We start from the raw sequence: 27,926 nt of genomic DNA, 5'->3' as shown, positions 1-27,926 counted from the left end.
ACACAGCAAAAAGACTAGTTGCCTTTCGTGAATGGGAATCAGGGATGGAAAAGGCAGGGCAGAAGACTGCCTTTTTGTTTTAACCTTGTCATACATTTAGTTGATTTTAAAACACTATGTACATGTATTATTTTGATTTAAAATCTTTTTAAAGCCCAGCCAGCATGGCTCAGTCATTGAGCGTCGACCTGTGAACCAGGAGGTCATGATTCAATTCCTGGTCAGGGCACAAGACAAGGTTGCAGGCTCAATCCCCAGCATGGGGCATGCAGAAGGCAGCCGATCAATGATTCTCTCTCATCATTGATGTTTCTATCTCTTTCCCCTTCTCCCTTCCTCTCTGAAATCAATAAAAATACATTTTAAAAATATTTTTTAAAGAAAATTTAAAATTACAGACAAATTGAGTGTCCCTAGGGTAGCATTTGTTACCTTAGTGAATTCATCACTATCTTGGCTCCAGACATCTCCGAAGAAACCAGAGCTGTCAGCCCTAAAAGTGGCAGCATTTCTATAAACAGATACACATTAGCCAGGCTCATGAGACCGATATTTCAAATCAAATACCAATTCATTAATTTATAAAGGGAGGCAAAGCTTTGAAGCAGACAGGATCTTCTTGTTCGCTGAGCGCATTCTCTCCCTGGAGGTGAATCTACACAGGGAACAGAGTGGTTTTCAGCATGTTGCTTGGTGACCCACAGCATCAGTGAAGCGGGGGTTGAATTGGGTGGTTTCAAAGAATAATGCCTCCATCTCCCATGTCCCTGGACTAGCATCTTGTCCCCAGGCAGTGCTAGGATGGACACTCTGGTGATTGCCTTGACAACTCTTCTTGATCTCTGCCAAGATCCCTCCTAACTGGCACCTTCTTTTCTTTAGCTGCATTAATACAGTTATTCAGGTTGCAGTCTATACTGGGCCTAACAGTTATTCTGTCCCTATCTCTAAAGTTGACACATCTCTATTTTATTTTATTTATTTTATTTTATTATTTTATTTTATTTTCAAGTGAGTTGGTTTAATTCCAGGCAGTACAGAACTCGGAATACAACAAGGATTGAAGAGCACAAGTTGACAGGATTCTGGGCTGGGTTTACTCTGACCTCAAGGTTGAGGTTGAATTGGCAGAATGAGAAGAACTAAAGAGATTAGCCACTGCATTATTATTACTATTATTATTATTTTAAACAAAAGTTTATTCCTAAATGTATAACAGGCTCCAAGACAATACTTCATTCTAGCTATAGGTGCCAAGAGATGTTATGACAGGGAATCCATATGTTAAAACAGGAATGGAATTGCCCTGACCAGTGTGATTCAGTTGGTTGGCCATTGTCCTGTGAACCAAAAGGTTGCCAGTTTGATTCCTGGTCAGGGCATGTGCCTGCATTTCAGGCTTGATCCCCAATAGGGGGTGTGCAGGAGGCAGCCCATTGATGTTTTGCTCTTACAAAAAATTTGTAAGCCCAGCCAGCGTGGCTCAGTCATTGAGCACTGACCTGTGAACCAGAAGGTCATGATTCAATTCCTGGTCAGGGCACATGACAAGGTTGCAGGCTCAATCCCCAGCGTGGGGCATGCAGAAGGCAGCCGATCAATGATTCTCTCTCATCATTGATGTTTCTATCTCTCTCCCCCTCTCCCTTCCTCTCTGAAATCAATAAAAATACTTTGATGCTTCTCTCTCCTTTCCTCTCTCTAAATATCAATAAACTATTAAAAACAACAAAACAAAACAAACAAACAGGAATGGAATGAAGGATCACCAGGCACAAGGAACAGCTCACCTTTTGCCAGATTTCTTTCTTTTTTTAATTAAAAAAACCCTTTAATTTGCCTGTCAAAGAAAATATAAGAAGAAAAATGCAAATGATCCCATCTGCTGCTCACAGTTGGATTGGCTGCAAGAGACGACCATGTGGCCCAGGCCTGTGTGGTCAGTGAAGAGGTAGGACAGATTTTAAAATAAGGCATATCCTGGCTCTTTGCTGCCCAGTCTCAGGAAGGGCTTGAATTAATGTCTAGTTTCGGATTACTGTGTCTTCCTCCAGACCACTCCGATTGGGAATTTAGTAATTATTCAAGTTCCTCCTCTTCCAGTGTGCAATAAAAAAGCACAGGGTTATCCATGACCTCTGAGGAACTACGTGGGACATTCTCGAACTGTATTGGGATAGCCCGTTTTGAGAAGTCAGTACTAATCGCTACGCAAAATTAGCAAACTGCCAGGAGAACGAAGCCCTGAATCCCGGGGGTGATTTTATAAAAGAATCCATAGGTGTTTTTTCTTTTTTTAATAAGAGAAAGTTTATTTAGAAAGTCACAGAGGTAGAAGAAGTGAGCCATAGAAGAAATGGGCTTTGGAAACAAGTTACAGAGGCAAAAGAAGGAGCCCTTGGAGCTTAGGAGAGAGAAGGGTACAGGTAATGTGACTGGGGGAAAGGGGATGGGGACAGGACAGGCGCAGGTGTGCTCCTGAGAGGGAGAGCCCTTTGCCAGATTCCTTCTTCTTTTATAAAAATTTACTTTTATTCATTTATTTTTTATTCTATTTTATTTTCCTTTCCCATCACCATTTATTTGCCAGATTTCTTAATACCACCTGTGGCCAGGGCGCCCTTCCCTGTGGCCTTCACTTTTAGCTCCTCGGGTTTCTCCTGCTCCTCTTTCTGCTTCTGCTCAAATGCCTTACCTTCCTCATCCATCTCCTTGGCCTGCTTCTTGGGCTGCTTCAGGAGCTTCTTATTCTTTTTCTTAATATTTTAAAAAATTGATTTCAGACAGGAAGGGAGAGGAAGAGAGAGACAGAAACATCAATGATGAGAAAGAATCATTGATCAGCTGCCTCCTGCACTTCCCCCTACTGGGGATCAAGCCTGCAACCCGGGCATATGCCCTGACTAGGAATCAAACCAGTGAGCTCAACTGCTGGCCGGGCCCAGGCCCTTCTTCTTGCCACCTTCATGATGAAAAGACATGGGCCTTCTACCCCTTCCCCAGACCTTACCACTGGAAGCTGACACATTTCTAGTTTAAAGTATTAGAGATGTAGGTCCAGTCAAACAGGCAACACATTTACAAAACAGCCGTGATGTGCCAGACTCTGTTCTAAGTTACAGCTTGCCGCCTGCCCTGCCCACCCCCCGCGGGCCAGACTGATATTTGTCTCTGCCCTCATTGAGTTTATAGTCTGGTAAGGAAGACCAACATCAAACAAAGTGCAAAGTGAAGGAACAGCCTCTCAGACGACAATTTACTGTATCCTATTTCTTGAGGTAGAGTCATCTCCTGTCTGCCCCCAGATATCACCTACTACAATGAATCACGGAGAGGGGCTGTTGAGTAAGGACTCTTGTCTAGATAAAGAAAGAAGACTCATATTCCAAGCATAGATTCCCAGCTTCCTATGGATTCTAAACTCAAAATCCTTCCAATAAAGTGATTTTCTGCTTAAATTTATCCAGGGTTAGTTTCTGTCATTTGTAACCAAGAACTCTGGTACAGCAACCACTTCAGACATTTTTATGGACCAGAGAATAAGTCTCCAAAAGACATTTCCAATCCTTCTCCCTCAGGGCTGCAACCAGACCTGAATTTTCCCTGATCTGTGCCTCTGTTTAGCACAAAGTAGGGCACACAGGCTGTCTCAATAATATCTGGTTGGCTGAATCAGTAAGTTCATAAATACCTTCCAGGTACTGAGGTTACAAAGCTAGTAAGAGCTAGCTAGTTGCAGCTTTCAAAGATGTCCCACATACACCTTAGACCCAACATATCCAAAGCTGAGGGGATCATCTTTCCTGCCTCCTCCCAACTCATATATCAACTCACACCGTGTGTCCCATGTTCCAACAACACGGAACTACTCGTACTTCTCCTTTCTCTCTGCTGGGATGACAACAGTGAGTAGTTGTTGTTCTTAGACTGCAGAGGTGGGAGGGAAAGACACAGACAGCAGGCCATCAGGCTGCTGCTTGCAGACAGAGACAAGACCTTGAATGCCAGGTGAAGCATTGTAGATTAATTGGCAGCTATTCCAAGTTACTTTCCTTGGTCTCAATAGAATAACCGTATAGTCCGGCTTTTCCTCTTTTGCCGAAGGTAGTCTACATGTAAGATGACATAAAGGGTTTACCTGTCCATCATCTTGGCCAGAGAGGCAGCTGCAAGCAATGTTCCCATTTTACAGGTGAGCAGACAGAGGCCTTCACATGTCTTTGGCTCTACAGCTAACAAGTAGCAAAGTAAGAGCTTGAACAGTTTCCAGACGCCAAATCCCCATTCTTTCCTCTAATACTACAACTCCTACAGAGTATTTTGTGTGTGGTGTAAGGAAGAGGCCTCGGCGTGGCCTGGCCCTGGGGGAAAATTCTCCTCCTTACCACCGCACCAGGGTGTTCTGCTGGCCTCCCCTCCTGGCCCGGTTCCCTTCTCTAGATACCCTTATCTTCTTAAAAACTCGCAATTCTGTGAGGTATTACTGTCCCTTCATTTTGTAGATGAAACGGAGGCACAGAAAAGTGAACTTCGGCTCAGTGGATAGAGCATCCACCTGCGGATCAAAGGGTCCCAGGTTGATCCCAGTCAAGGGCACATACCTTGGTTGCAGACTCCTCCCCTGCCCGGCCCTGGTTGGCGTAGGTGCAGGACACAACTAATCCATGTGTTTCTCTCACATCGATATTTCTCTGTGTCTTGTCCTCTCTCTCCCACTCTCTCTAAAAAATCAATGGAAAAATATCCTCGAGTGAGGATTAAAAAGAAAAAAAAAAGTGAAGTCTCAGGCTCCAAAGTCCGGAATCTTCACCACCTCGTTTCGCTGGGGCCCAGGTCTGTAACACCGAACTAAAGAAACCGGTCAACGGGTGAGGACGCAGAGGCTGGGGCCCAGCCCCAGTGCGGGAGTGCGGGCCGCCAGGTGGCGCGGTGTAGGTGCGAGGGCTTCCCCACCTCACCCCCCGCGGGCCAGACGCACCTGAACTAGGCTGGGCGAGGCCTGGGAAGTAGACTCGCGGGGCTGGGCAGGGCGGGGCGCGGCGCGGCGCGGCGGGGAGTAGCCCTCGTTCCCAGCCCGGAGTGGGCAAGGATCGCCGTTTCTGTTCGGTCTGCAGGGGCCGTCTGGGTCTGGGGGAAGAGTCACGCCCCCACCAGGCGACCGCCGGGCTGCCTCAGCTTGCCGCCTGCCCTGCCCTCCCCCGTGTGCAATTTATTTGTGGGGTACGGGGACTAATGGAGCCGCAGAGAGCAGCCAGCAGGGGTGGGGCGGAGACTCCAAGTCCCCACCTGTCGACTGCGGGGAGGGGGCGAATAGGAGGAGGGGCTTGTCCCGTAGGGCCCGCCCCCGGGTCCCGGAGCCTAGAGCGCGCGACGAGATATAAGGCAGCCGGGAAACAATGCGCCTGCATCTCGCGCTCCCGCGCCTATCCCGGTAGCGTCTGGGGCTTCGTGCACGAGCGAGGGAGAGGGGGCGCGCGTGGGGGCGCGCTCTTGGATGCGGGTCGCGCGCTCGGTGGCGCGCATGTGCTTGTGTGCGGGCTGCCGGGCTGCCCCGAGCCGGCCCCGAGCGGGTCCGCTCCCGGTGGCGGGCGGCCGGAGCGAGGTGAGACTAGGGGCCGCCTGGGGACGGGCACGGGTCCCGGGGGGGCGGGCTGCAGGCTGCCTTCTGGGCACAGTGCGCCCCCGCCCGGCCCGGCTGGGCCCTGGGAGCTGCGCCCCGGGCGGCGCTGGCAAAGTTTGCTTTGAACTCGCTCCTGCAGCCGCGTCCGCGCTCCGTGAGCGGCTTCCCCGGGCTCGCTGACCCAGCACCGGGCTTCCCGGGACGCGAGGGAAGGGCGTGGGTTCCAAGCCCAGAGGTTCGGGAGGGGTAGAGCCTTGCAGCCGGCTGTGCTTGGGAATCCGGGAACGCCTCCCTCCCTGGGCCCGTACCCCAATCAGCACGTCCCCCTTCCCTCTCGCAGGGAGCGGACATGGACTTCGACTCGTACCAGCACTATTTCTACGACTATGACTGCGGGGAGGATTTCTACCGCTCCACGGCGCCCAGCGAGGACATCTGGAAGAAATTCGAGCTGGTGCCGTCGCCTCCCACGTCGCCGCCTTGGGGCTCGGGTCCCGGCGCCGGGGACCCGGCCCCTGGAATTGGTCCCCCGGAGCCGTGGCCCGGAGGGGGCGCCGGGGATGAGGCAGAATCCCGGGGCCACTCGAAAGCTTGGGGCAGAAACTACGCCTCCATCATCCGCCGTGACTGCATGTGGAGCGGCTTCTCAGCCCGGGAGCGGCTGGAGAGAGCGGTGAGCGACCGGCTTGCCACGGGCGCGCCCCGGGGGAACCCGCCGAAGCTGCCCGCCACCCCGGACTGCGCTCCCAGCCTCGAAGTCGGCAACCCGGTGCCCGCTGCCCCCTGTCCACTGGGCGAGCCCAAGACCCAGGCCTGCTCGGGGTCCGAGAGCCCTAGCGACTCGGGTAAGGACTGCCCCGGGCTGATCAGGAGGCGTGTGTGGAGGGGGGCACCCCATGGGTGGCCAAAACTCCGCCGCTGTTTGAGGTCAGGCAATGGATCTTCGCAAGCCCTTCGGCCACCTCCCCCTTTCTCGGGCTGAAGCTGCCCGTGTAGCCCCCAGCAGTGTCTGTCTGGCACGTGGGTGTGTTAGTAAACAGTTTGAAGAAGTGGCGTGGGAGCCAGCGCTTCTTTGATGATGATTGGAACCCCAGGGGACAAGGGAGACGAGGGTGAGGCTTGGAGAGGACAATGCGGGATTGGACAGTAGGGGATCTCTGTCCTGGGAGGCTGGAAGAGGTCCCTTACGGGTCACTCCAGGCTTGAAGTTTTTTGTTACTGCCTCTTTTCCTGGGAAACTCACACTCCCCTAGGGAGAGAGGAAGCTGAGGAGCCTTTTGTGCAAAGCCAAAGCCTTCATCCTTTTAAAAACCTAGTCTCCTGTCTGCTTGACTTTAAAATGCTCCCATCCCTTATCATTCGTGCATCCACACCATTGCCCATGAGACAAGGAAGGAATGAACTCTGGCCATTAACAGATGGATAAACTGAGGCTTAGAAATAGGAAATCACTAGAAGTGAGCCCCAGCTTCCTGCCATCTAGCCAGCTTCTTTGCCCAAGCCTCTCCATCTCAACCAGGTACTTCTTGATGTTTAGAGGGTCTTCAGTGTTGTTTATCTGAGAAGGGCTACATCTTGCCTTGTTGCTTTGGCCTGAGTTGGAAAGGTGTCCCTCTAACTCCCTCCCAATCCATCCGAGAGCGTCAGCTGCCTCCTTGCATTCGAAAAGTGTTCGCTGGCCCCTACTTTGTGCCAAACTCTCTAGAATCTAGATGCCGGGGTCAGGGATATGGAACTCCAGGCCCCTCTCCCCACCGTTGAATGCAAGTGTAAACCTCAGGAAGGGCAGACCAGCATCCCAGGCCACCAGACTACAATGTTCTTAGCCTGCCCTCTTCTCGGACCTCTGTATCCATAAGAAATATCGGAGAGAGGGTGCTTTTATAAGATGCAGGACAGAGAAAACCCTGTCACTTTTTTTAAAAAAATTATCTTATTGTTGAAAGTATTACAGATGTCCCACTTGTTCACTTTTAAGGAATACTTTACATGACCATTTAGAGGGGACTAGGGAATAGGGTATGGACGTCGTCATACACTTGAAGGGAAAAAGTAAGGATGACAAGAAAAATTTAAAAGTCAACTTTTTTCAGTCCACTGTGTTTAAGGTCATTTTTAACCTGCTTGCTTCCTATACCAAGAGCTTGTATTTATTTAATGGCTGGAATGGGAATTTGGAGATCAAGAAACCTGTAAAGATATATCTCTACAAAGGCTGATGGAGTGGAAGAGTGGGAAGAGCACTGTTTGGGGAGTTTGAGATCTTACTTTGAGGTCCAGAATGTTACAAAAGTGATGTGTGGATTTGGATGATCTAGGGCTGTTTCTCCCTTGGCCTATGAGGGGCTTGGCCTTGATTGTCCAGCTGAGGGCATTTCCTTGTCTGGGTAGAGTTAGACACTGCTCTCTGAAAAGGGGAATAGTGGTCTTAGGTTATTTCTTCGTTAGGCTGAGTCTTCCCAGCCACCAGGTTTAACCTTGAAATATTAAAGTTTGGGATGCGGGGGAGCCTCCTGAATAATCTTCTGACCTGCCCTTTAACCTGAACCTGTTTGCAAGCTCCTGGTTCACAGGCCACATGGCCCAGAACAAAATGCAACAGATTGCAAACAATGAGGGGGGTGGGGAGAGTGACTGATGGCAAAGCTCAGCCAATAGCAGGTAGGGGCTGGGTAAAACAGCATTCCAAACACAGCTTAGCCAGCCAATCACAGGCCTTGGGGCCAGGAGGGCTGAATGGTCAGGTTTTATTAATGGAGAAGTAATGCGATTGTCCACACAATGGAAGCCTTCCTGACAAAGGGGCTCAAGCTTCCTGATATGCAAAAGAGACAGAGAACTGAGCTCTTCTGTTGTCAGGCTGAAATGCATTAGGTGGTCTTCTATGTGGAGGTCTGAAAAACGCGTGGAGCAGGAAGGCTTTCCCCTAAATGCCCCTCTCCTGGTTGGGGTAACCTAAGAGATCTTCAAGCCAGGGAATGATGGGGCATGTCCAGGTCCCTGGTGTTCCAGCCCTTGCGTGGGGATATTCTGCTGCTCAGTTCTTACCCCTGGCACAGGTAGCGTGGAAATGGTCGCTTGTACCTTTGTGAAGTTCCTGCAGCTTTTGCCGACCTGCAATGACAAATCCAACCCTATTCTGATCCAGGGAAGGGGGTGGGGCAGGCAACCTATAAATGATGGATGACTTTAGAAACCCATTGAACCCGATAGCAAAATGCCCCTGACGGAAACCGTTCCTTCCCCTCTGTGGGTGTGGAGAGATGAGAGATGCCTTGCAGCCCTCCCTTCTCTGAATCTTCGTCTGAAAGGGATAGTAGAATAGAGAGGTGGGGGAATAATAGGATTTATAACTTGTGAAAAGTAACAATTCCCCAAGTGCAGGCTGTGCTGGGCAGGAACAAAGGGCAACTCTGCCCACAGACCCCTCATTTACAATTCTGATGGGGCATGAAAGAGCCCGACTGGGGAAGATCTTTATAGCTAAACTTTGTCCCAGGCTGATAGCTCTTTCTCTCCATCCTCTCAGTGGGGGAGGGGAGAGTCTGTGCAGACTGGGGGCTGTTGGCTTGGGCCTGCCTTTTGTTCTTATCTAAGCCTTGCTGTGCAAAAGGAAATTGGAGAATATTCCCCTTCTTGCTTATTTCCCTTCCTTTCCTTCACACTGCCCTTACCCGTTACAAATGAATCAGCTGTCTTTCCCTTCACTTCAGTTTGCTTATATCTAAATTAGAAAAATGTCACTTCCTTTCCCAGCCTAGGATCCTTGTCTATGTTTCTCATGGGGTGTGTTTTTCTCTTGATCTCTCTTCTTGGACAGAGGGTGAAGAAATTGATGTTGTGACAGTGGAGAAGAGACAGTCCCTGGGTGTGCGGAAGCCGGTCACCATCACAGTGCGAGCAGACCCTTTGGACCCCTGCATGAAACACTTCCACATCTCCATCCATCAGCAACAACACAACTATGCCGCCCGTTTTCCTCCTGAGAGCTCTCCTCCAGAGAGAGGTCCTCCAGAAGAGGCTCTGGAGACAGATGCTCCAGAGGAAAAGGAAGATGAGGTACATGAAGAGGTTGGGAGCCCCCTGCCTATAGAAAGTGAGGCTCCCCAGTTCTGCCACCCCAGACCTGTCAGCTCTGACACTGAGGATGTGACCAAGAGGAAGAACCACAACTTCCTGGAGCGCAAAAGGCGAAATGACCTCCGTTCAAGGTTCTTGGCCCTGAGGGACCAGGTACCCACCCTGGCCAGCTGCTCCAAGGCCCCTAAAGTGGTGATCCTGAGCAAGGCGTTGGAATACTTACAGGCCCTGGTGGGGGCCGAGAAGAGGATGGCTACTGAGAAAAGGCAGCTTCGATGCCGGCAGCAGCAACTGCAGAAAAGAATCGCGTATCTCAGTGGCTACTAACTGACCAAAACGCCTGACTGCTCTTACAAAGACCCGAGTTAATTTTTTAACTGTCCCTCTCCCCTTTAGTAATTTGCACATTTTGGTTACGGCGGGACAGTCTGGACAGTTGATCCCAGGATGCTTTGCAGCTGGTGCACACAATAAGGGCTTGCATTCTTGGAAACCTGGAAACCCAGCTCTCCCTCTTCCCTGACTCATGGGAGCACTGTGTCTTCTCTGGCGCCTTTGGCTTCTCAGGCGGGCAGCTGAGGGAGGAGCCTTGGGGTCTGCCTAGCTCACTAGCTCTGAAGAAAAGCCTGACAGATGCTATGCAACAGGTGGTGGACGTTGTCGGGGCCTCCAGCCTGCATGAAATCTCACACTCCGGATGAGCTTTAGGCTGGGAAGGGATGCTCCCACTGGTGTCTCTGGGGTGATGCTGGGACAGCTGGGCCTGGATGCACTCCCTGAGGCTCCTTTTTCCAGGAGACATACGAGCTGTCTTGGGTGAAGACAAGCTCGCAGACTTGATCAACATGGACCGTTACCTCACTGTCAGACACTTTACAGTAGCTGAGGAGTTGGAAACCTTTAATATATACATATATATTGTTAGATGACACCCCTCCTCCCACTCAATGCTGCGGCCTTGAGAACATTTAAAGAGCTTGGCCTCTAGGTTCTTTGTCTCAAAGCCCTCTGGGCCCTTTCCTCCGAGGGAAAGACCATTCTGTCCTCACAAGGGACTTTTTTGTTTCCTTCTGCCTTTGTTAGCAATGGGCGTTAGAGCACCCCCTTTCCCAGAGGTCAGAAATATTTCCCCAAGATGCAGGGACATGGGTCCTCACCGAGGGAAGGCTCGGAGTTCTGGCTGTGAACTTGTTCCCTACCCAGGTGTCTTCCATCTTGGAATCTTTTCTCAAGGCCGTCGTCAGGCACATCAGGAGTGAGAACTGTACCATTTCCTCTTTCGCAGCTTCCTCTCATCTCAAGCCCTGACTGATAAGTTTGAAGTTCTACTAGAACCATGCAAACCTGTCCTCGTGCAGCTCCAAGGAGCTTGTGTCTCTGCAGCCACCCTTGGGCCACCTGCCAGCCAGCCTGCCATGAGTCAGATCCCTGTCTCAGAACTTGGGCCTTACTGAAGGTCTTCCTGGGAGAGCTGCTGGGACTCATCCAGTGCTCCAGAAGGCGGCCTGGCTTCCCGGGGTCGGGGCTCTGCTCAGTGGACCATGGTGCATTTTGCCCCAGCTGGACTCGGCGCCTCCAAGTGGCTTCCAGGTGCAGCCTCCAGTCTGTAAAAAACACCTAACCCTATAGTGTCTTGTGGGCAACCTCAGGAGCCCCCAAGCCTATTCTGAAAAAAGGATCGACCCCCCTTCCAGGACTCTGCTGGCTGTGGGTTTGAAAGTGGGGGAGGGAAGGATGGTTGAGAGCTGTCTGTGGCTCTGGAAAGCCACCTGCTACTTCTAAACCTGTTATGCACGAGAGTCTGTTTCTGAGGTTGCTTCGTGGCCCTAGAGAACCCCAGTGGAAGTTTGGAGAAAGTCTCTCTACCTTTTGGAGCATGGTTTTCTGCAGCCAAGTGACTTCTGGAACTGTCTTTGGAGAACGGGTGGGAAATAGGTTACTGATGTCTCACCTGAATAGCTTGTGTTTTATGAGCTGCTGCTGGGTATTATACTGGAAGCAGGTTTTGTGTGTGTGTTTTTTTTAATACTGTATTTTTGTATGCCTTTTGCAAAGTGGTGTTGTTTTTGTACAAGAAAAAAGCTCTTGGGCAATTATCCTGTTGTGAGAGTCTTGAGTTATTTTGAAAGGCAAGTTTATCTGAAATTATGTATTTAGTTGTAATTATTGATCGCCTGATTTAAAAATGTTGCCTTCTGGGACAGCTAATAAAACTTTCTCAAACATGTCAGAGTGGGGGCAGCTTATGCCAACTGAGTCTCTCCCTGATCCAAGGAAGGCTGTTTCAGGGTAGCTACAAAGGAGCCAGAGGGTTGCATTTCTCTAACCACATTGCTCACCTGGTCATTCCACTTTGGGTTGCTGAAATGCCATTTCAGACATGTCTAAACAAGGTAGGCTCGGCTCTTGGTGAACACGAAATTCCCTTGTGAATTGCAAAGCATGCTGAATTTGTACTTCAGAAGGCTTGAAATCAGGTTCCACCACTTGTTCTGTGCCTTTAGCCTAATCTTTCTGAGCCCTAGTTTCCTTATCTGTAAAATGGGGGTAAATGCTACTTCACAGGGATTTGGCAGGTATTCAATGAAGTAGTAGATGATAAACCACTTTCTAAACTGTAAAGCCTTGTATTTAGGGTGGTACTGTTCTTACGTTAGTGGTATGATGACCCATTGCAGGATGTCTTTTAAGAAATTCTCAGTAAATTTGTGATGTAATGTGATTCCCACCCCCTTTTTTTTCCTGGATTTAATGAAAGAGAATGAAGACTCCCTTTTCCTCCCATAGTTCTTATAAAGTTGCTGTAAATGCAAGAGGAGAGAACTTAATAATAGCTCTTCCTGATAGAGTACTGCCTATGCCTAAGCTTACTTCTCCATATTATGCCACACCAACCAGGACTACAGAAGAGGAAACAGGTTCTAAAAGTGAAACAAAACTGCCCAAAGTTACACAGCTGGTAAGTCAATGATTGGGATTTGAAACCACCTCTGAATATCTCCGAAGCCAGAAGTCTTCCCCACAGCATAGTAATGATCAGCTTGTTTTGTTAGCATGGAGTGTGTGGTGGAGGTAAACATGAAATTCCATCGCTTAACTGCTGCTTGGAACTCTGGGGGGGTCGGGGGGGGGGTCATTGTGCCTGCCACTTTCTGGGATGAAGTGATGCATATGTTCCATAACCAGCCCCTTTGCCCATCAGTGGGATGGAAAGGGAAGCGGTTGCTGTTTCGAAGGGCCATGAGCAGCATGGTGGGAGAAGGCCACCTTGCTTTAGCTACTCCTGCCTTATGGGTGAAACCTGAGTTGGTATTGCCTGCCTGCACTCCTATGGAGCCCGAGTAGAGTAAAAAAAAACTATAAATTCCTGGCATGTAGCCAGTGACCCTCATCACAACCTGGTAAGTAGGCAGTATCTGCCACATGGTACTGGAGCCTGGAGAGGTTAAGGTCACATAACAAAATCAGAATCCCAAACCCAGACTCCTGTCAGGTAAACTTTCTACTCCACCCCCCCTGCCCCTACATCACCAAACCCAGTTTATAAGTAGTTGTTGGATAAAAACAGACTTGGATTGCTGGGACTCTTGTCTTAAAATTTAATTTTCCTTTTAGTTAATGTCAACTCTGTTCCCATCCTTTTAGTTGTTAATCCTTGCCAAAGGATATTTTTCCATTGATTTTTAGAGAGTGGAAGGGAAGGGGAGAGACAGACAGAAATATTGATGTGAAAAAGACACATCAATTGGTTGCCTTTTACACACACCCAGACCAGTGCCAGACCAAGCCTGCAAATGTGGTATGTGCCCTTGACCATAATAGAACCTGAGACCCTTCAGTCCGTGGGCTGAAGCTCTATCCACCGAGCCAAACTGGCTAGGGCTGTTCCCATCCTTTAAAGTGTGTGTGTGTGTGTGTGTGTATTTGATTTCAGAGAGGAAAGGGGAGAGAGAAATATCAATGATGAGAGAGAATCATTTTGATTGGCTGCCTCCTGCACACCCCACACTGGGAATCGAGCCTGCAACCCAGGGAAGGTGCCCTAACTGGGAATTGAACCATGACCTCCTGGTTCAAGAGACTCATTTGTAGAAGTTCTCTCCCTTTACTAGATCTTGAATGAATCCCGGGCCCTCAATAAGATGCCGGTTGTTTTACGTATCTTAATCCTCATGGTAACCTGGAGAACAGGATGGTGTCACCCCATTTCACAGATAAGCAAACTGAAGCTGAGACATTTCAGTCATTTATCTAAGCCCACACAGCTAGCACCAGCTGCCTGACTCCAAGCTTCAGCTCCTTTGAGTCCAACTCTGCTGAGAAAGGAGTGGGAATAAAGCCATCTCCTGGGGGGAAGGGAGGGTGTTTCTGGAATGTGAAGTATTTTAAGCTCCTTCCTAGCTCGTTTCTATAGACTCCTACCTCTATCTTTGTCTGGAAATAGCTAGGATTTTATTCCTGAATTTAGGAGAATATACGCCCAACTTGGGGATGTGGGCACAGACAATAAGGGGCAGCCAAGAGGCAACCCTTGGTGTAGAAAAGAAAGTTGTCCTCTTAGCCATGAAAAGGTTAATGCATGTGCTTAACTCCTCTATTGGCAGCTATCTGGGGGACAGGGGGACTGAGACAGCTTGAGTTATCTTAGACGCTGAATTTGTCTAAAGTGCTCCTAGGGTCAGGATGTTGCAGAAGATCCACTTTAGAAAGAAATGGGGCATGGGGATGCCTTTGTAGATCTGGAAGGTGATGGGAGGGAGGGAGAGGAGAGAGGTTCCTTTCTAAGGATAAGATAACCAGTTGGGAGATAATTGATGGGGAATGAAGGGGAGGTATCTAAATGTGTCTGCTGAAGTTGCCTTGGGGTGTGGGCATTTCTACTTTAAGTCCAGTGGGTAGCTCTTGTTAATGTCTTTATTTAGAATTGCTGCCAAAGGAATCCACTGTATTAATGTTACCATTCTTTTGGGGAAGAAATGTAAATATGTTCTTAAAGTCTCTACTCAGGTGAGTTATTAAAAACAATGAGACTCAGTGCCAGGTGTCCAATGAGACTCAGTGCCCAGGAAGTGATGGGTCACCTTTAAACTGCGCGAAGCAATATGGTTAAGTGGGCGCTCACACCCAACAGGTTTCAGTTCTAACTCTGGCCCTGCATTTTCCAGCTCTGTGACCATGGGCAAATTATTAACCTCTCCTCGCCTCCGTATCTGTAAAATAGGTGTACATAGTACCGCCTGCTTCATTGGATTGTTGCGAGCAATAGTAAGTGCTCAGTAAATGATTAGCGTATTTTTGTAGTGAGTTATCACATGTGGAGTGTTTAGACCCGTGCTTGCCGCATGGAAAGCATTCTATGAGCATGTTAGCTGTTATTGTTTTCCCCCAATTATTTTTATTGTAGTAAAATACACGTAAGTTATCTTTTTTTTTTTTTTAATATATTTTATTGATTTCCCACAGAGAGGAAGGGAGAGAGACAGAGAGTTAGAAACATCGATGAGAGAGAAACATCGATCAGCTGCCTCCTGCACATCTCCCACTGGGGATGTGCCCGCAGGCACATGCCCTTGACCAGAATCGAACCCGGGACCCTTCAGTCTGCAGGCCGACGCTCTATCCACTGAGCCAAACCGGTTTCGGCGCACGTAAGTTATCTTAATTTATTATCTTTACCATTTTTTAAAATGTATTGGTTTTTCAAGAGACATTGATTTGTTTTTCTACCCATTCATGCATTCGTGCCTTCGTCGGTTGCTTCTTGTATATGCCCTGACTGGGGACTGAACCTGCAACCTTGGCATATCAGGATGACTCTCTAACCAACTGAGCTTCCTGGCCAGGGCCACTTTTTTTTTTTTTTTTAATAGTAATTATCCTAACAGATGTGAGGTGGTAGCTGTTGTGGTTTTGGCACCAAATCTAATGATTAGTGATATTAAGCATCTTTTCATGTGCTTATTGGCCATTTGTGTTTTTTCTTTGGAGAAATGGCTATTCAAGTTCTTTGCCCAGTTTTTAATTGGATTTTTTTTAGGAGTTCTCTATATATTCTGTATATTAACCTTATCAGATATGTAATTTGCAAGTATTTTCTCCCCAAATGACTAGTGTTATTTAAGCCATTTAACAGGCCACACCTAGGATACAGATTCATCCTATTGAAAGGTGACAGACAGGAGGGATTGATAAAAGAAGAAAGCTTCCCAAGTGGAGTACTTTGAAGTAATCTGAGTACACATATTGATGCCTCAAGAGGCAGTAAATTATCCAGGAAGGAGTAGCCAGGGTTTGGAGAGACTGAGATAGGCAGAGGAGGAAAAGAGAGCAAAGATCTGAATCTCTGATGGGTCCACAGCATCCCATGACCCATGGCAGGCAGGAGCTGCAAGTCTATGATGCCAGTGCACATATGTGTCCTCCGTTTGTCCTTACTTGGTACTGCAATACCTTCGATCTGAGCTGGAGTCAACTGACTCCATTCAGTCATTAAATCCTCTAACGCCTATTTTGTTCAGGCAGAGATTTTAAACCTGAGGGTGTTTTTAGAATTTAACTACCTCCAAAACCCTGATGCAGGAGGTCAGAGCCAGAAACCTACATTGCTGATGAGCAAGCAGGGAGGTGGAATCCTGAGGTCACACTTAGAAAAACATTGGAATAAGGGTTTAGAGCCAAGACCTGAAGAGATGCAAAGATACAAAAATATTCACAGAAGGTGGTTATAGATGGCAGAGTATAGGGTTTGGCAAAAGTAGTTTTTCAGTTGTGAGTATGCAAAACAGTTTATTCTTGTATTATTCGTATTAATTATTGTACTATTTTCCATAAGAACAACTGTAAGCCTACTTTTGCTCCACCCTGTATAAAGGTTAAAGACAGGGACTTGCGGTTACTGCCCATGTGATGTTGGGCAAATCACCTCCCCAAGTGAGTTTCCTGCTCCTCTAAAATGGATATAATATTAACACCTGCCTCAATAACTGTTGTGAAGAGTAAATAAATTATTATATGAAAAGTTCCTGGAATAGTAGCTCCCACATAGTTAAGAGCAATGAAGATAAAGCTACTACAGTTCCTTATGAAAGTTTGTGAGCGTGCAAACATGATTACAAACTAAGGCAGTATGTGTCTCAGACAAGGGTTACAAGCCTCAGAAGGGGAAGAGCACTGTGTTTGGAGTCATTAAGAAAGTTCCTGTTGAGGATATTGGAACTAGAAGTACCAGTAGTATTTGGCTAAATGAAGAGGAGAATGTGTTCTAGACTAAGGGAATAGCTTTGGGGAAAGGGGATTGGGAAGGTTATGTGGAACCTAGGGGAAGGGCAAAAATCTGGTGTGCTTTGTTGACCGTTCTCATTTTTACAAAACAAGAGGGTTTGCACTAGATTTCTAAGAGGATCCTTTCAATAGCAAACACCCTCTGTGATTCTTTGAAATAGGGAAGTCAGGGAAGAAAGAAACTGATTGTGGTTGGGTACACAGAGATTGAAGTGATGGGGTCATCCAAAACAGGGGAAGTGGGAAATGTGACACTGAAGCTTTAGAAAGGGTTTGAACTGAAGATACAGGCTTGGAACTCAAGATATAAAGATGATGAAGGTCCAGAATGCCACGCCATGAGAAAGAGGGGGGCCGAGGAGTACAGGATAAAGTTTAAAAGAGTCATGAGGTGCTCATTTTGGCAGCACATATACTAAACTTGAAAGGATAATAAATAAATAAATGAAAATTGGACCGATACAGAGATTAGCATCACCCTTGCGCAAGGATGACACACATATTCATGAAGCATTTCATATAAAAAAAAAAAAGAAAAAAAGAAAAGAAAAAAGAGCCCTGAGATTAGAACTGGCAAGGACCTCTGCGTCTTTTTCCTTTTGCACCTTCCCCACTCTGATTTTGCAGCCTTCAGGGATGCCCTGCGGATATGCGGGCTCTCTTAAGGAGCCCAGAAGGTCCAAAGTGAAGCATCTTTTGAAAATATTCTGGTGTGCTCTAAAGCAAACCCTGTAACTCTTTAGGTATAACATGACCCCTACAGCATAGTGAGCTCTACTCTCTTCCTCTTGCCTGTTTTGCGCAATTCTGATGCTCCCAAATTTGAATTAACCAATCACCACTAGAAACAGCAATTCACCAAACCAATGGGATGTGTTGTGATTACTGACAGACATTGTACTGGGTTGTATAATATCCCCCACCAGATTCAGGTTTATCCAGAACCTGTGAATGTGAACTTATTTGGAAATAGAATCTTTGCAGATGTAATCAAGCTAAAATGAGGTCATACTGGATTAGGCTGGGCCCTAATCCAATGATTAGTATCCTAAAGAGAGAGAAATTCAGGACCTGGTGGGGTAGTTCAGTTGGTTGGAGCATCATCCTGATACACCAAGGTTGTGTGTTCAATCCCCGGTCACGGCACATACAAGAAGTAACCAATGAATGCATAAGTAAGCGGAACAACAAACCCATGTTTCTCTCTCTCAAATCAATTTAAAAAAAAAACAAGGGAAAGAAAGAAATTCGGACAGAGAAGTGGGCCATGTGAAGACAGAGGCAGAACTGGAGTCATGCTGCCACAGACCAAGTAATGCCAAGGATTGCCAGCAACCACCAGAAGCTAGAAGAGGCAAGGAGGGATTCTTCCATAGATGGAAGCCTGGGAGTATGGCCTGTCTACACCTTGATTTTGGACTTCCGGCCCAGAACTGTGAGAAAATGCAGTTCCATTGTTTTAAGCCACCCCCTCCGTGGTAATCTGTTATGGCAAGCATGGCAGCTCTGGGAAACTAAAACAAATACCAAGTTCATCATGAAATACTCCGGCAGGAAATATTTTTTATTTAGGATACCTAATTAGTATGGGGTTAGGTTGCAAAGGCACCTTGAGTTTTACCAAAAAAACTAGTGTTTGTCTTTGACCCAACTTTCTTCTTTTACCTTGGAAACAGATGCTTCAGTCTTCCCACCTTCTTCCTTCTGTCCAGACTGTCACAGCATCCTCCAGAATCCCATTCCTGACGCTTCACTTTGAATGGACCTTCCACTCTAATGGTTTCACCTTTAGCCTTCTTCTCAAGTTTCTTTCTTTTTCCAAAAATTTTAAAATAAATTATTTAAAATATACAGAGGATAGAAAGTAACATGATAAACACTAACGAGTCATCACCCAAATTTCCCTTCTATCTTTCTGCACTTCTCTCTTTCTCCTTTTCTACCATGTTCCATGTGCATCCAACCCAATGTTCTGTTCCCAGTTCCCTAAAGAACAGGAGGTAGGTAGAGGGGCCCAGCCTGACTATACATCTGCTCCTAGGGTACAACACTCACACACTGTGGGTGACAATTAGGTGGATGCTGTGGACTTTCAGGAGGGCAGGCGAGGAATTATTACCCTCCCAGTAATTTGAGCATCCCTAGTACCTCATTCCTGCGTTTTAGATATGCCCTTCCAGACTGAACCTATCCCAACATTTTTGCCTTTAAAATATGTAATATACACGGAGTGGCCAGATTATTATGACCACCCCATCAGTACAATGAAGTGAATTAGTTATGCAAATAATACTAATAATAAAACCTTGAGAGTATTTGCTTAGGAAGTTTTCAATATTCAGTATTTTTGGAAGTGTCAATGAAGTACTGATGGGGTGGTCATAATAATCTGGCCACTCAGTGTGTGTGTGTGTGTGTGTGTGTGTGTGTGTGTGTGTGTATTGATTTTAGAGAGGAAGGGAGATGGAGAAAGAGCTAGAAACATTAATGATGAGAGAGAATCATTGATTGGCTGCCTCTGCACCCTTCCAATTGGGGATGGAGCCTGCAAGCCGAGCATGTGCTCTGTATAGTCAGGCTGGGCCCCTCTGACTTGGAATCGAACCGTAACCTCCTTCCTGGTTCATAGGTCGATGCTCAATTACTGAGCCACACCAGCTGGGCCATTTTTGCCTTTTAAACTAGAATTTCTTTACCCCAAACAACCTGTAAGCAGTGGAGTATGTTGGAGATAAGCTCTGCATCCTTCACCTCTACATATATACATACTAAAGGCCTGGTGCACAAAATTTGTGCACGGCTTGGGTCCCTAGGCCTGGCCGGTGATCAGGGCCCATCAGGTTCCCCGCCTCCCCGCCTCCCCACCTCCCCGCTTCCTCCTTCCCTCGCCACCCACGTGCCACCACCATGCAGTTCCCTACCTCCCTGGCCTCCCGCCTCCTCCCCCTCCTTCTGTCGCAGCCGGCGGGCGTCCACCACCCACCCCCAGTTCCCTGTCCCAGCTTGGGGCTCAGCCCCAATCAGGCAATCAGGGCCTGCTGGCCAGGTGGGGAGGGGCCAACTGCCACCGCGGAGGATGGGCAGCAGGCCGATTTGGGCCTGCCAACCAGGGGAGAGACAAGGTGAAAGACCCAGGAGGTTGGCCGCCGGCCTCGAGGAGGAAGCTAGCCCTTGGACCCCCTGGGAAAGGGGATGCCTCCGCCGCCATCCATCCCCAGATCCCCATCCCAGTCCAGGGGCCCAGCCCTGATCAGGCTATTGGGGCCTGCTGGCTGTGGAGAGGGACCGGGAGGTTGGCTGGCAGGCCCCATTGGTGACCAGGGACTGCGGGCTGGAGACATCTCCTGTATTGAGCATCTGCCCCAAGGTGGTTAATGCACGTTATAGTGACCGGTCGTTCCGGTCATTCCCATCGTTCCAGTCATTCCATTGTAATGGTCACTTAGGCTTTTATATATATAGATACTTGAAAGAATGAGGTAGGCACTACAATAATCTCATCCCTACCTTTCCTCTTGAGCTATCTTACAGAAAAGATTGAGCTACATCCCATTTGGCCTCATAAAAGGTGGAGAAAGGGTCAAAGCTAATACCTGGGCATGACTACATGTAGCTTTTCTGACTTCCTTTTGTAACTTTTTGTCTCCTTATTATCCTGCAAAGCTTCTCCCTAGAGCAGTGGTTCTCAACCTTCCTAATGGTGTGACCCTTTAATACAGTTCCTTATGTTGTGGTGACCCCCAACCATAAAATTATTTTCGTTGCTACTTCATAACTGTAATTTTGCTACTGTTATGAATCTTAATGTAAATATCTGATATGCAGGTATTTTCATTGTTACCAATTGAACATAATTAATGCATAGTGATTAAGGACAAAAACAATATGTAATTATATATATGTTTTCCGATGGTCTTAGGCGACCCCTGTGAAAGAGTCGTTCGACCCCCAAAGGGGTCGCGACCCACAGGTTGAGAACCGCTGCCCTAGAGGGTTTTATGTTGTTTTCAGAAATACTTATTAACTCTTGGTCATAGACTTCAATTTCCTGATTTTCCCTTGAACTTAATCTCTCCAATTAGGATTTCAAATTACAGATTACTTGCAGGAACTATTCTTAGTAGAGTTTAGAGGATCATTAGGGAGACAAATGTACAAATAAAATACTATAAAGGTATTACAAAATATGTTCCCATTCCCTTTTGGTAGGGCTGGTAGAATTACAATGAATGGAAACGGTACAATGTTTTTCTCACTTCTCATTTGTTTTGGACCCTGGACTCCATTCTGATTTAGGAGTCTTCCCTGCTCAGCATTTTAGTGATAATTCTCCCCATGGTCTACAGGATCCCTGTTCTCTTTGTTTCTATAGCAACAGTCCTGTGTTGCTTGGCTAGAAGCAATTTTCTGCTGCTGTGGTAAAGCTCCATTTTTTCATTCCTTTCTTCCCAGTTGCCTTGGCAACCAGCCTCTCCCTCTTCTGGTCTCTCGGTGGTAAATTCCACCCCCCTCTTTTCCTCTCTCTAGTAACAGTCACCTGGTCATGACTTGAACAATGCTTTCCCATCTGTGAGTGAGCATACTCTGTCATGGTCAGATTGTCATCATGAAATTAGCCTCCCTTTTGCTTTATTTGCATCATTTCTCCAGCCTGTCATCTTTCTGTTGGTTGTCATGGTAACTGTACCCTCTGAAAGTCTCCAGGCAAAGGCTCTACAGTTAACAACCATCATGGTGAGAGTGTCTGCCAATATGTGGCCTCCCATCTTGATTTTAATTCCAGCCCCAGGCAGGTACCACAAATTGGAGAGAACAAGGCTTTTGATCAAAGCAGATTGGATTGAGAAAGGGAGGTATGGGGACCCTGGGATCTGGTGTTCTCCAAATAATACATGTGGCTATAAGAGTGGCCATTATGCCAGGGGTGATCCAAGTGATTACGAAATGTATTCATAGTTATTCCAGGCAGGGCACATATTGGCAGATATTCTCACATATGCTCTAAACTTCCAGGAGTAATTCCCGTGGCCCAGGGGATCCTGGTGACATGATCTGAGAGCTAGACAGAGACAAGTAATCTCAGGGAGAAAAAAAATTAACTCTTAAATTGGCTAAGAAGGGGTTAGTACATAGGTATTTAGACACTTTTACACATTACTGAAAATTTTGGACCTTTAGGCTGCTGCTCTTACCTCTTTAGTGAGGCAGATGGAGTGTTACTTTGATAATAATACAAAGTGTTCAAAAAATGGTTGTTATGTACCAGGGCATTGTAGCAGACACTTTTCAGACATTACTTCATGTTCTCCCTATGGTAATCTTGAGAGGTATTTAATGATACAGAAATTGAGGCTAATTGTATGAGGCCACACAGATGATAAGTGACAGAGCAAGGATCTGAACCTAGTCCATCTGATTCCAAAGCCCTTTCTTAAAGATGGTGGAGTCCCCTGGATTTTGGTCTTCTCTTGTTTTAATTCTCCTCACCTACTTTTTTTTTTTTTTAATTCTCATCCAAGGACATTTTCATTGATTTTGCAAGAGGGTGCGGGGGGCGGGGGGGGGGGGCGGTGGCGGGGGGGGGGGGGGGGAGATTGATCGATGTGAGAGAGAAACATCCATAGGTTGCCTCCTGCATGCCCTGACCAGGTCGGGGATCGAACCCACAACCTAGATATGGGCCTTGACTGGGAATCACACCCCTAACTTTTCCGTGTACAGGGCTACACTCCGACCACTGAGGCACATGGAAGGATTGCTACTACTTTATCCTTTCTGCCTGCTTTACTTTTCTTCTTCATATTTTGTGGGTAGTTTGCTTGCTGTTCTTTTTTCTCACTCCATCTCTTGCATCTTCTCCCCAAAGAGATGGAGGGTTTTGCCCTGCCTTCTGATTGTGTCTGAGTTTGCATTGTGGGATGAAAACATTAGTGCAGCCACCCTGGCCTGATAACAGGGCAGATTTGATCCCGGAGAATGCCACACCTCTGAGCTGACTGGCTCCAGCACTAGATAGGCAAGCCATTCTCCTCTCCATTGAACAACATTGGGCCCTGGCCTCCCAGCTCAGTTGGTTAGAGGGTTGCCGAGTTTGATCCCCAGGCAGGTCACATATAAGAAAACAACTAATGAATGCATAAACAAGTGAAACAACAGAAATTGATGTTTCTCTCTTTCTCTACCTCTGCCTTCCTCTCTCTCACACCAATAAAAAAAAATAAAATAAAAAAGGGTGACTCATTATTTTTAAAAAGTCTGACACTTGTAAAGTGCTTCATTAAAAAAACCCCCAACAAACTCTGGTGGCTTGGCTCAGTGGTTGAGCGTTGACCTATGAACCAGGAGGTCACCGTGGGATTCCAGGTCAGGACACATGCCCCGGGTCTGGGCTCCCTCCCCAGTGTGGGGCGTGAGGGAGGCAGCCTATTAATAATTCTCTCTCATCATTGATGTTTCTCTCTCCCTCTCCCTTCCTCTCTGAAATCAATAAAAATATATTTAAAACAACAACAATATTGGGAGCCTACTCGGTATCAGGTACTGTGCTGGTACTGGAGATACAGCAATGACCTGGGCAGGAGCTGGTCTTTGCTTTGATGGAACCAGCAGCCTGGAGTGGAAAGTCAGACAACAGACAAGAGGTCAATTTATAATTTTCTATTGTAATCAGTGCTATGAAGAAAAATAACTGGGTGCTGGAAAAGAATGATGGGGATAATTCTATTGTAAACAGGACTGCCAGCCCCTATGTAGGAGAGTTGGTAGTTGGAGCTGTGACACCACTTCGTTGGCGGCGTTCACGTCGGGAGCCCGGGGACCTTGGCTCCGCAGCTCCCTCCTCCCGGCTCGCCCTCCCTGCCGAGCCCCAGGCTGGCACAAGCGCACTGACGGTTGCCATGGGGACAGCTGCTTCCGCGCAAGCGCAGATGTCTTCAAGATGGCGGCGGCGGCGGCGGCGGCTGCACGCGCCGTGTCCGTGGGCCCGGGGCTCCGGGGCGTGCAGCGGACACTGCCGCTTGTAGTGATTCTCGGGGCCACGGGCACCGGCAAGTCCACCCTGGCGTTGCAGCTGGGCCAGCGGCTGGGCGGCGAGGTCGTCAGCGCCGACTCCATGCAGGTATGACGGTGCGGCCGGCCCGGCCCAGGGAACCCGGGGGCCGCGCGCGTGCAGGCCGCGGGCCAGGGGGATGCCCCGGAGCGCGGGAGAGTGAGTGAGCCCCGAGGCCTGCGGGGCGGAGCGGGTAGGGGAAGGAGCCCATCGTTACTCGCCGCCCACCGCCTGTCAGACACAGTTGCAGGCGTTTCACTTTCATCTCATTTACTTCTCACGACAGTACTGTTCGGCCGGTACTATTATCTCCATTTATAGACGCGGGAACTCACCGAAGGAGGTGACATACACTTTCTCCGTGTCCCGTAGCAAATAGGTAGAGGAGATAGTACTTGAACCCGCAAGGCTGACCTGTACGTGTCCGATAAATAGCTTTTGAATGAAAGTTATTCTAGAGCTTTTGGTATGTAGAGTGCCCAGCGACACCAGGATACGTCGGTTGCCCTATCGGCCACCGGGCTCGTGACCTTCATAATGTAGTTTTTTGGGGACGTTATGTATCTGTAAAGTGGAGAATACACTGCCTACCTCACAGGGCTGTCGTGATTAATAACTGGGGTTAAAATAGAGTTAGAATGAAGAGCAGGGTGGCCTTTGCTGAAGAAGACCAGGCACTTGGTAAATGCTTGTTTAAAAAAGCTGAAATTTAAAAAGTATACATATTTTTATTGATTTCAGAGAGGGAGAGACAGATAGAAACATCAACGATGAGAGAATCATTGATCAGCTGCCTCCCAGATGACCCACACAGGGGAATCGAACGGTGACCTCCTGGCTCACAGGTCGCTGCTCAGCAACTGAGCCAGGCTGGCCGGGCAGGAGCCGAACTTCCTAAGCTACTGGCATCGGGGGAGCAGGAGGCTGTGTCCTGTCCCTTGAGTCAGAGGGAGGCCCAGAGGGAATGCAGCACACATGGCACCTGGCAGCATTTGTGTTCGGATTGAGAGAGGGTGACTTTTGGGGTAAATCTCTGCTGGAAGAATTACAGGTGCTATTTGTTGAAGAGAACTTACAAATAGAGGTTTTTATGGAGTAAAATGAGATGCTTGATGTGAAATTCCACCTAGGTTCAGGGCCTGGAGGGGCAGCGCTCCCCACTCTACCTTATAAACCTCTAGGCAAGGTTTCTACCCTCATTAGTTCATTTGGGGTGATACAGCCATCAACACACATGAGATGATTAGGATAATTCAGCAAATATTTGTTTGTGATCTCTACTTTGTGCCAACTTCTAGAGATAGATTTTAGGGCTGAGACTCAAATCTCAGCCCTGTCTTTTCTAAGATATGCAACTTCAGCCCAACCTCTTCATACTGTTGTTTTTCCTTCTGTAAAATAGGCAGAATAATAACAACAACACAACATTATTGTATTGATTAAAGGAGATAAAGTATGTAAAGCACTTAATACAACATATGGCACATAGTAAGTGGTAAAAATATAGTAGGTACTATTCTTTTTTAAAAAAATATATTTTTATTGATTTCAGAAAGGAAGGGAGAGGGAGAGAAATAGAAACATCAATAATGAGAGAATGATTGATCGGCTGCCTCCTGCACACCCCACACTGGGGATCAAGCCCGCACCTGGGCATGTGCCCTTGACCAGAATTGAACCCGGGACCCTTCAGTCCACAGGCCGACACTCTATCCACTGAGCCAGACCAGCTAGGACTGGTAGGTACTATTCTGAAATGTCCTTTTGGAGAGTCAAAACCATAATCCCTGTCCTCAAGAAGTTTTATTTCAGCTAAACATGAAACAAAATAGAGTTAATAAGTGTTTGAACTGAGATATTAATGATGCTTTGTAAGGTGGACAGGTAGGGAGAAGAGAGGCTACAAGTGTTAGATTTTATTATAAATTAAATAATTCCTGAATTTCACATCAAGCATCTCATTTACTCCATTTTATTATAAATTAAATAATTCCTTCTCAAGGGAGAAGGATGGCATAGTCATGGAAATCTCTCTGAAAAGGGACTTGAAAGGTAGGTGAAGTTTGGATAGATAGATAAGAAAGAAGAAAACATTTGTTGACTTGTTTTATTAAAATGGTGCATCTTGGTCCATTCAGATTTTTCCTGTGGTTATAAGTAATTAGAATATGAGAATCAAACTTCTTCGAGATGCCATGAGGATTAATTAATATATGAAAAGTACTTTAATGATTATTGAGCTTTCTGAATTGGGTATAGGTTGTATTTAATTTTGATTATATCTTGGATATTCATAACATTTCCTCTGGGTCCCTTTGAAAAACTTTGACCTTTGATTTTACTTTTCAGTCTAAATAATAAAATAAAGTATCTCTGCCCCATTCACTGTGAATATTCAGTTCTTCATTTCTATAGCTGCTTACCATGCCCCCCTGTTAGGGTAGTGCTGCTTTGCTTGTTTTTTAGCTAATGGAAGGAGGTGATGCTTTTCAGTGACTTGAGGTTGAGTCAGAAAATTTTTGAACAAAGTGACATTCTTTTTTTAAATTTCTTGTTGTTATTTATTAATCCTATCCTGAGGATACTTTTCCAGTGATTCTTAGAAAGAGTGGAAGATATGGGGAGAGACAGTGAGAGAGAAACATCAATGTGAGAAAGTCATATCCATTGGTTGCCTCCCAGTTATTCTAGAGCTTTTGCTATTTAGAGTGCCCAGCGACACTCTAACTAGTGTCCAGCCATACCCACATGGTGCTGGACACACTCATGAAGTGCAACTTTGGCTGTGCCCTTGACTGGAATCGAATCAGAGACCCTTTAGTCCTTGGGCCAGCACTCTATCTACTGAGTCAAACCAGCTAGGGCACAAAGTGATATTCTTTTTTCTTTTAATATATTTTATTGATTTTTCACAGAGAGGAAGGGAGAGGAATAGAGAGTTAGAAAAATCGATCAGCTGCCTCCTACGCACCCCCTACTGGGGATGTGCCCGCAACCAAGGTATATGCCCTTGACTGGAATTGAACCTGGGACCCTTCAGTCCGAAGCTGACACTCTATCCACTGAGCCAAACCGGCTAGGGCTAAAAAAATTATTTTAAAATTATTTTTTATTGATTTTTTTTTTTTTTTAAGAGGGAGAGGAAGGGAGAAGGAGAGAGAGAGAGAGAAACATTGATGTGAGAGCTAAACATCAATTGGATGCTTCCTGCGCACCCTGGAATCGAACTGGCAACCCTTTGGTACACAGGACGACGCCCAATCAGCCAAGCCACACTGGCTAGGGTCCAAGTTTATCTTTTTAAAAACCAACATTTGCATTTTAATAATTTTTTGGAATCCTGTCCAGAATTTTGTATTTCACAAGTGTACTAGTCAGACCATAGGTAGTGAAGGCCTGGGGACAGGCTAGAAGGGGTCAATGGGGAAGAAAGGGGGACATATGGAATACTTTTGACAATAAAACTTAATTTAAAAAAGTCATTTAGCAGTTTTAAAAAAAGTGTACTAGTAACTCAAAAAGGACTGTAAAACACTGCCTTAAATCTTAAATTGTCTTGCACCTCATACTTGGGGTGTCATCCCTTTGTCTTGCCTTAATTGTAGGGTCACCCCAAGGCAACCCTTACCAGAGCAGTTACCATCCAGGGAAAGTGCTTGTTTTTGGTAAACATTGAATTAAGTAAGTGCTTTAAATATTGAGGTAGTTTCTTTGAGGTAAAACTACAATGGGGTGTTAAGGATAGCATGTCTAGGGTGATAATACTGTAATGGAGCCTGATGTGTAATGACTTGCTTCTGTAGCTAGCCATGTAGCATCTGAAGGTCTTCCCTGGCCTCTTGCCTCCCATTCTCATGTATATTACTTGTTGAGTGGGAAGTCAGAACTACTCTCTGA

The 27,926-nt window shown here is 46.9% G+C and overlaps 2 protein-coding genes and 1 pseudogene across 5 annotated transcripts in view; all 3 read left to right on the top strand.

Annotated features, from left to right (window-relative positions):
• MYCL (MYCL proto-oncogene, bHLH transcription factor) overlaps positions 1-11,925 on the top strand; it is a 104,617-nt gene extending 92,692 nt beyond the window's left edge. Inside the window, exons 1-3 of one of the 3 annotated variants that reach the window (XM_070404806.1) lie at positions 5,354-5,431; positions 5,961-6,465; positions 9,441-11,925. In XM_070404806.1, the coding sequence (XP_070260907.1) occupies positions 5,970-6,465; positions 9,441-10,027 (1,083 nt within the window). In that variant the 5' untranslated portion in view covers positions 5,354-5,431; positions 5,961-5,969 and the 3' untranslated portion in view covers positions 10,028-11,925. Of the gene's footprint in view, positions 1-5,353; positions 5,603-5,960; positions 6,466-9,440 lie in introns of those variants that run through there. The other 2 variants (XM_070404805.1, XM_070404808.1) reach the window with 2 other exon arrangements.
• Positions 11,926-17,410: 5,485 nt separating this feature from the next.
• LOC139004608 (U6 spliceosomal RNA) lies at positions 17,411-17,506 on the top strand (annotated as a pseudogene).
• Positions 17,507-24,016: 6,510 nt separating this feature from the next.
• Positions 24,017-27,926, top strand: part of TRIT1 (tRNA isopentenyltransferase 1) — a 41,472-nt gene continuing 37,562 nt past the window's right edge. The window contains exon 1 of one of the 2 annotated variants that reach the window (XM_070404800.1): positions 24,017-24,098. In XM_070404800.1, coding sequence (XP_070260901.1) covers positions 24,093-24,098 — 6 coding nt within the window. In that variant the 5' untranslated portion in view covers positions 24,017-24,092. The remainder of the gene's footprint in view (positions 24,099-27,926) is intronic. The other variant, XM_070404801.1, reaches the window with a different exon arrangement.

Source organism: Myotis yumanensis, unplaced genomic scaffold (assembly GCF_028538775.1).
Source record: "Myotis yumanensis isolate MYYU_CA2020_CCGP unplaced genomic scaffold, mMyoYum1.0.hap1 SCAF_2, whole genome shotgun sequence".
NCBI lineage: Eukaryota > Metazoa > Chordata > Mammalia > Chiroptera > Vespertilionidae > Myotis > Myotis yumanensis.
This window is presented reverse-complemented; position numbering and strand designations above follow the sequence as displayed.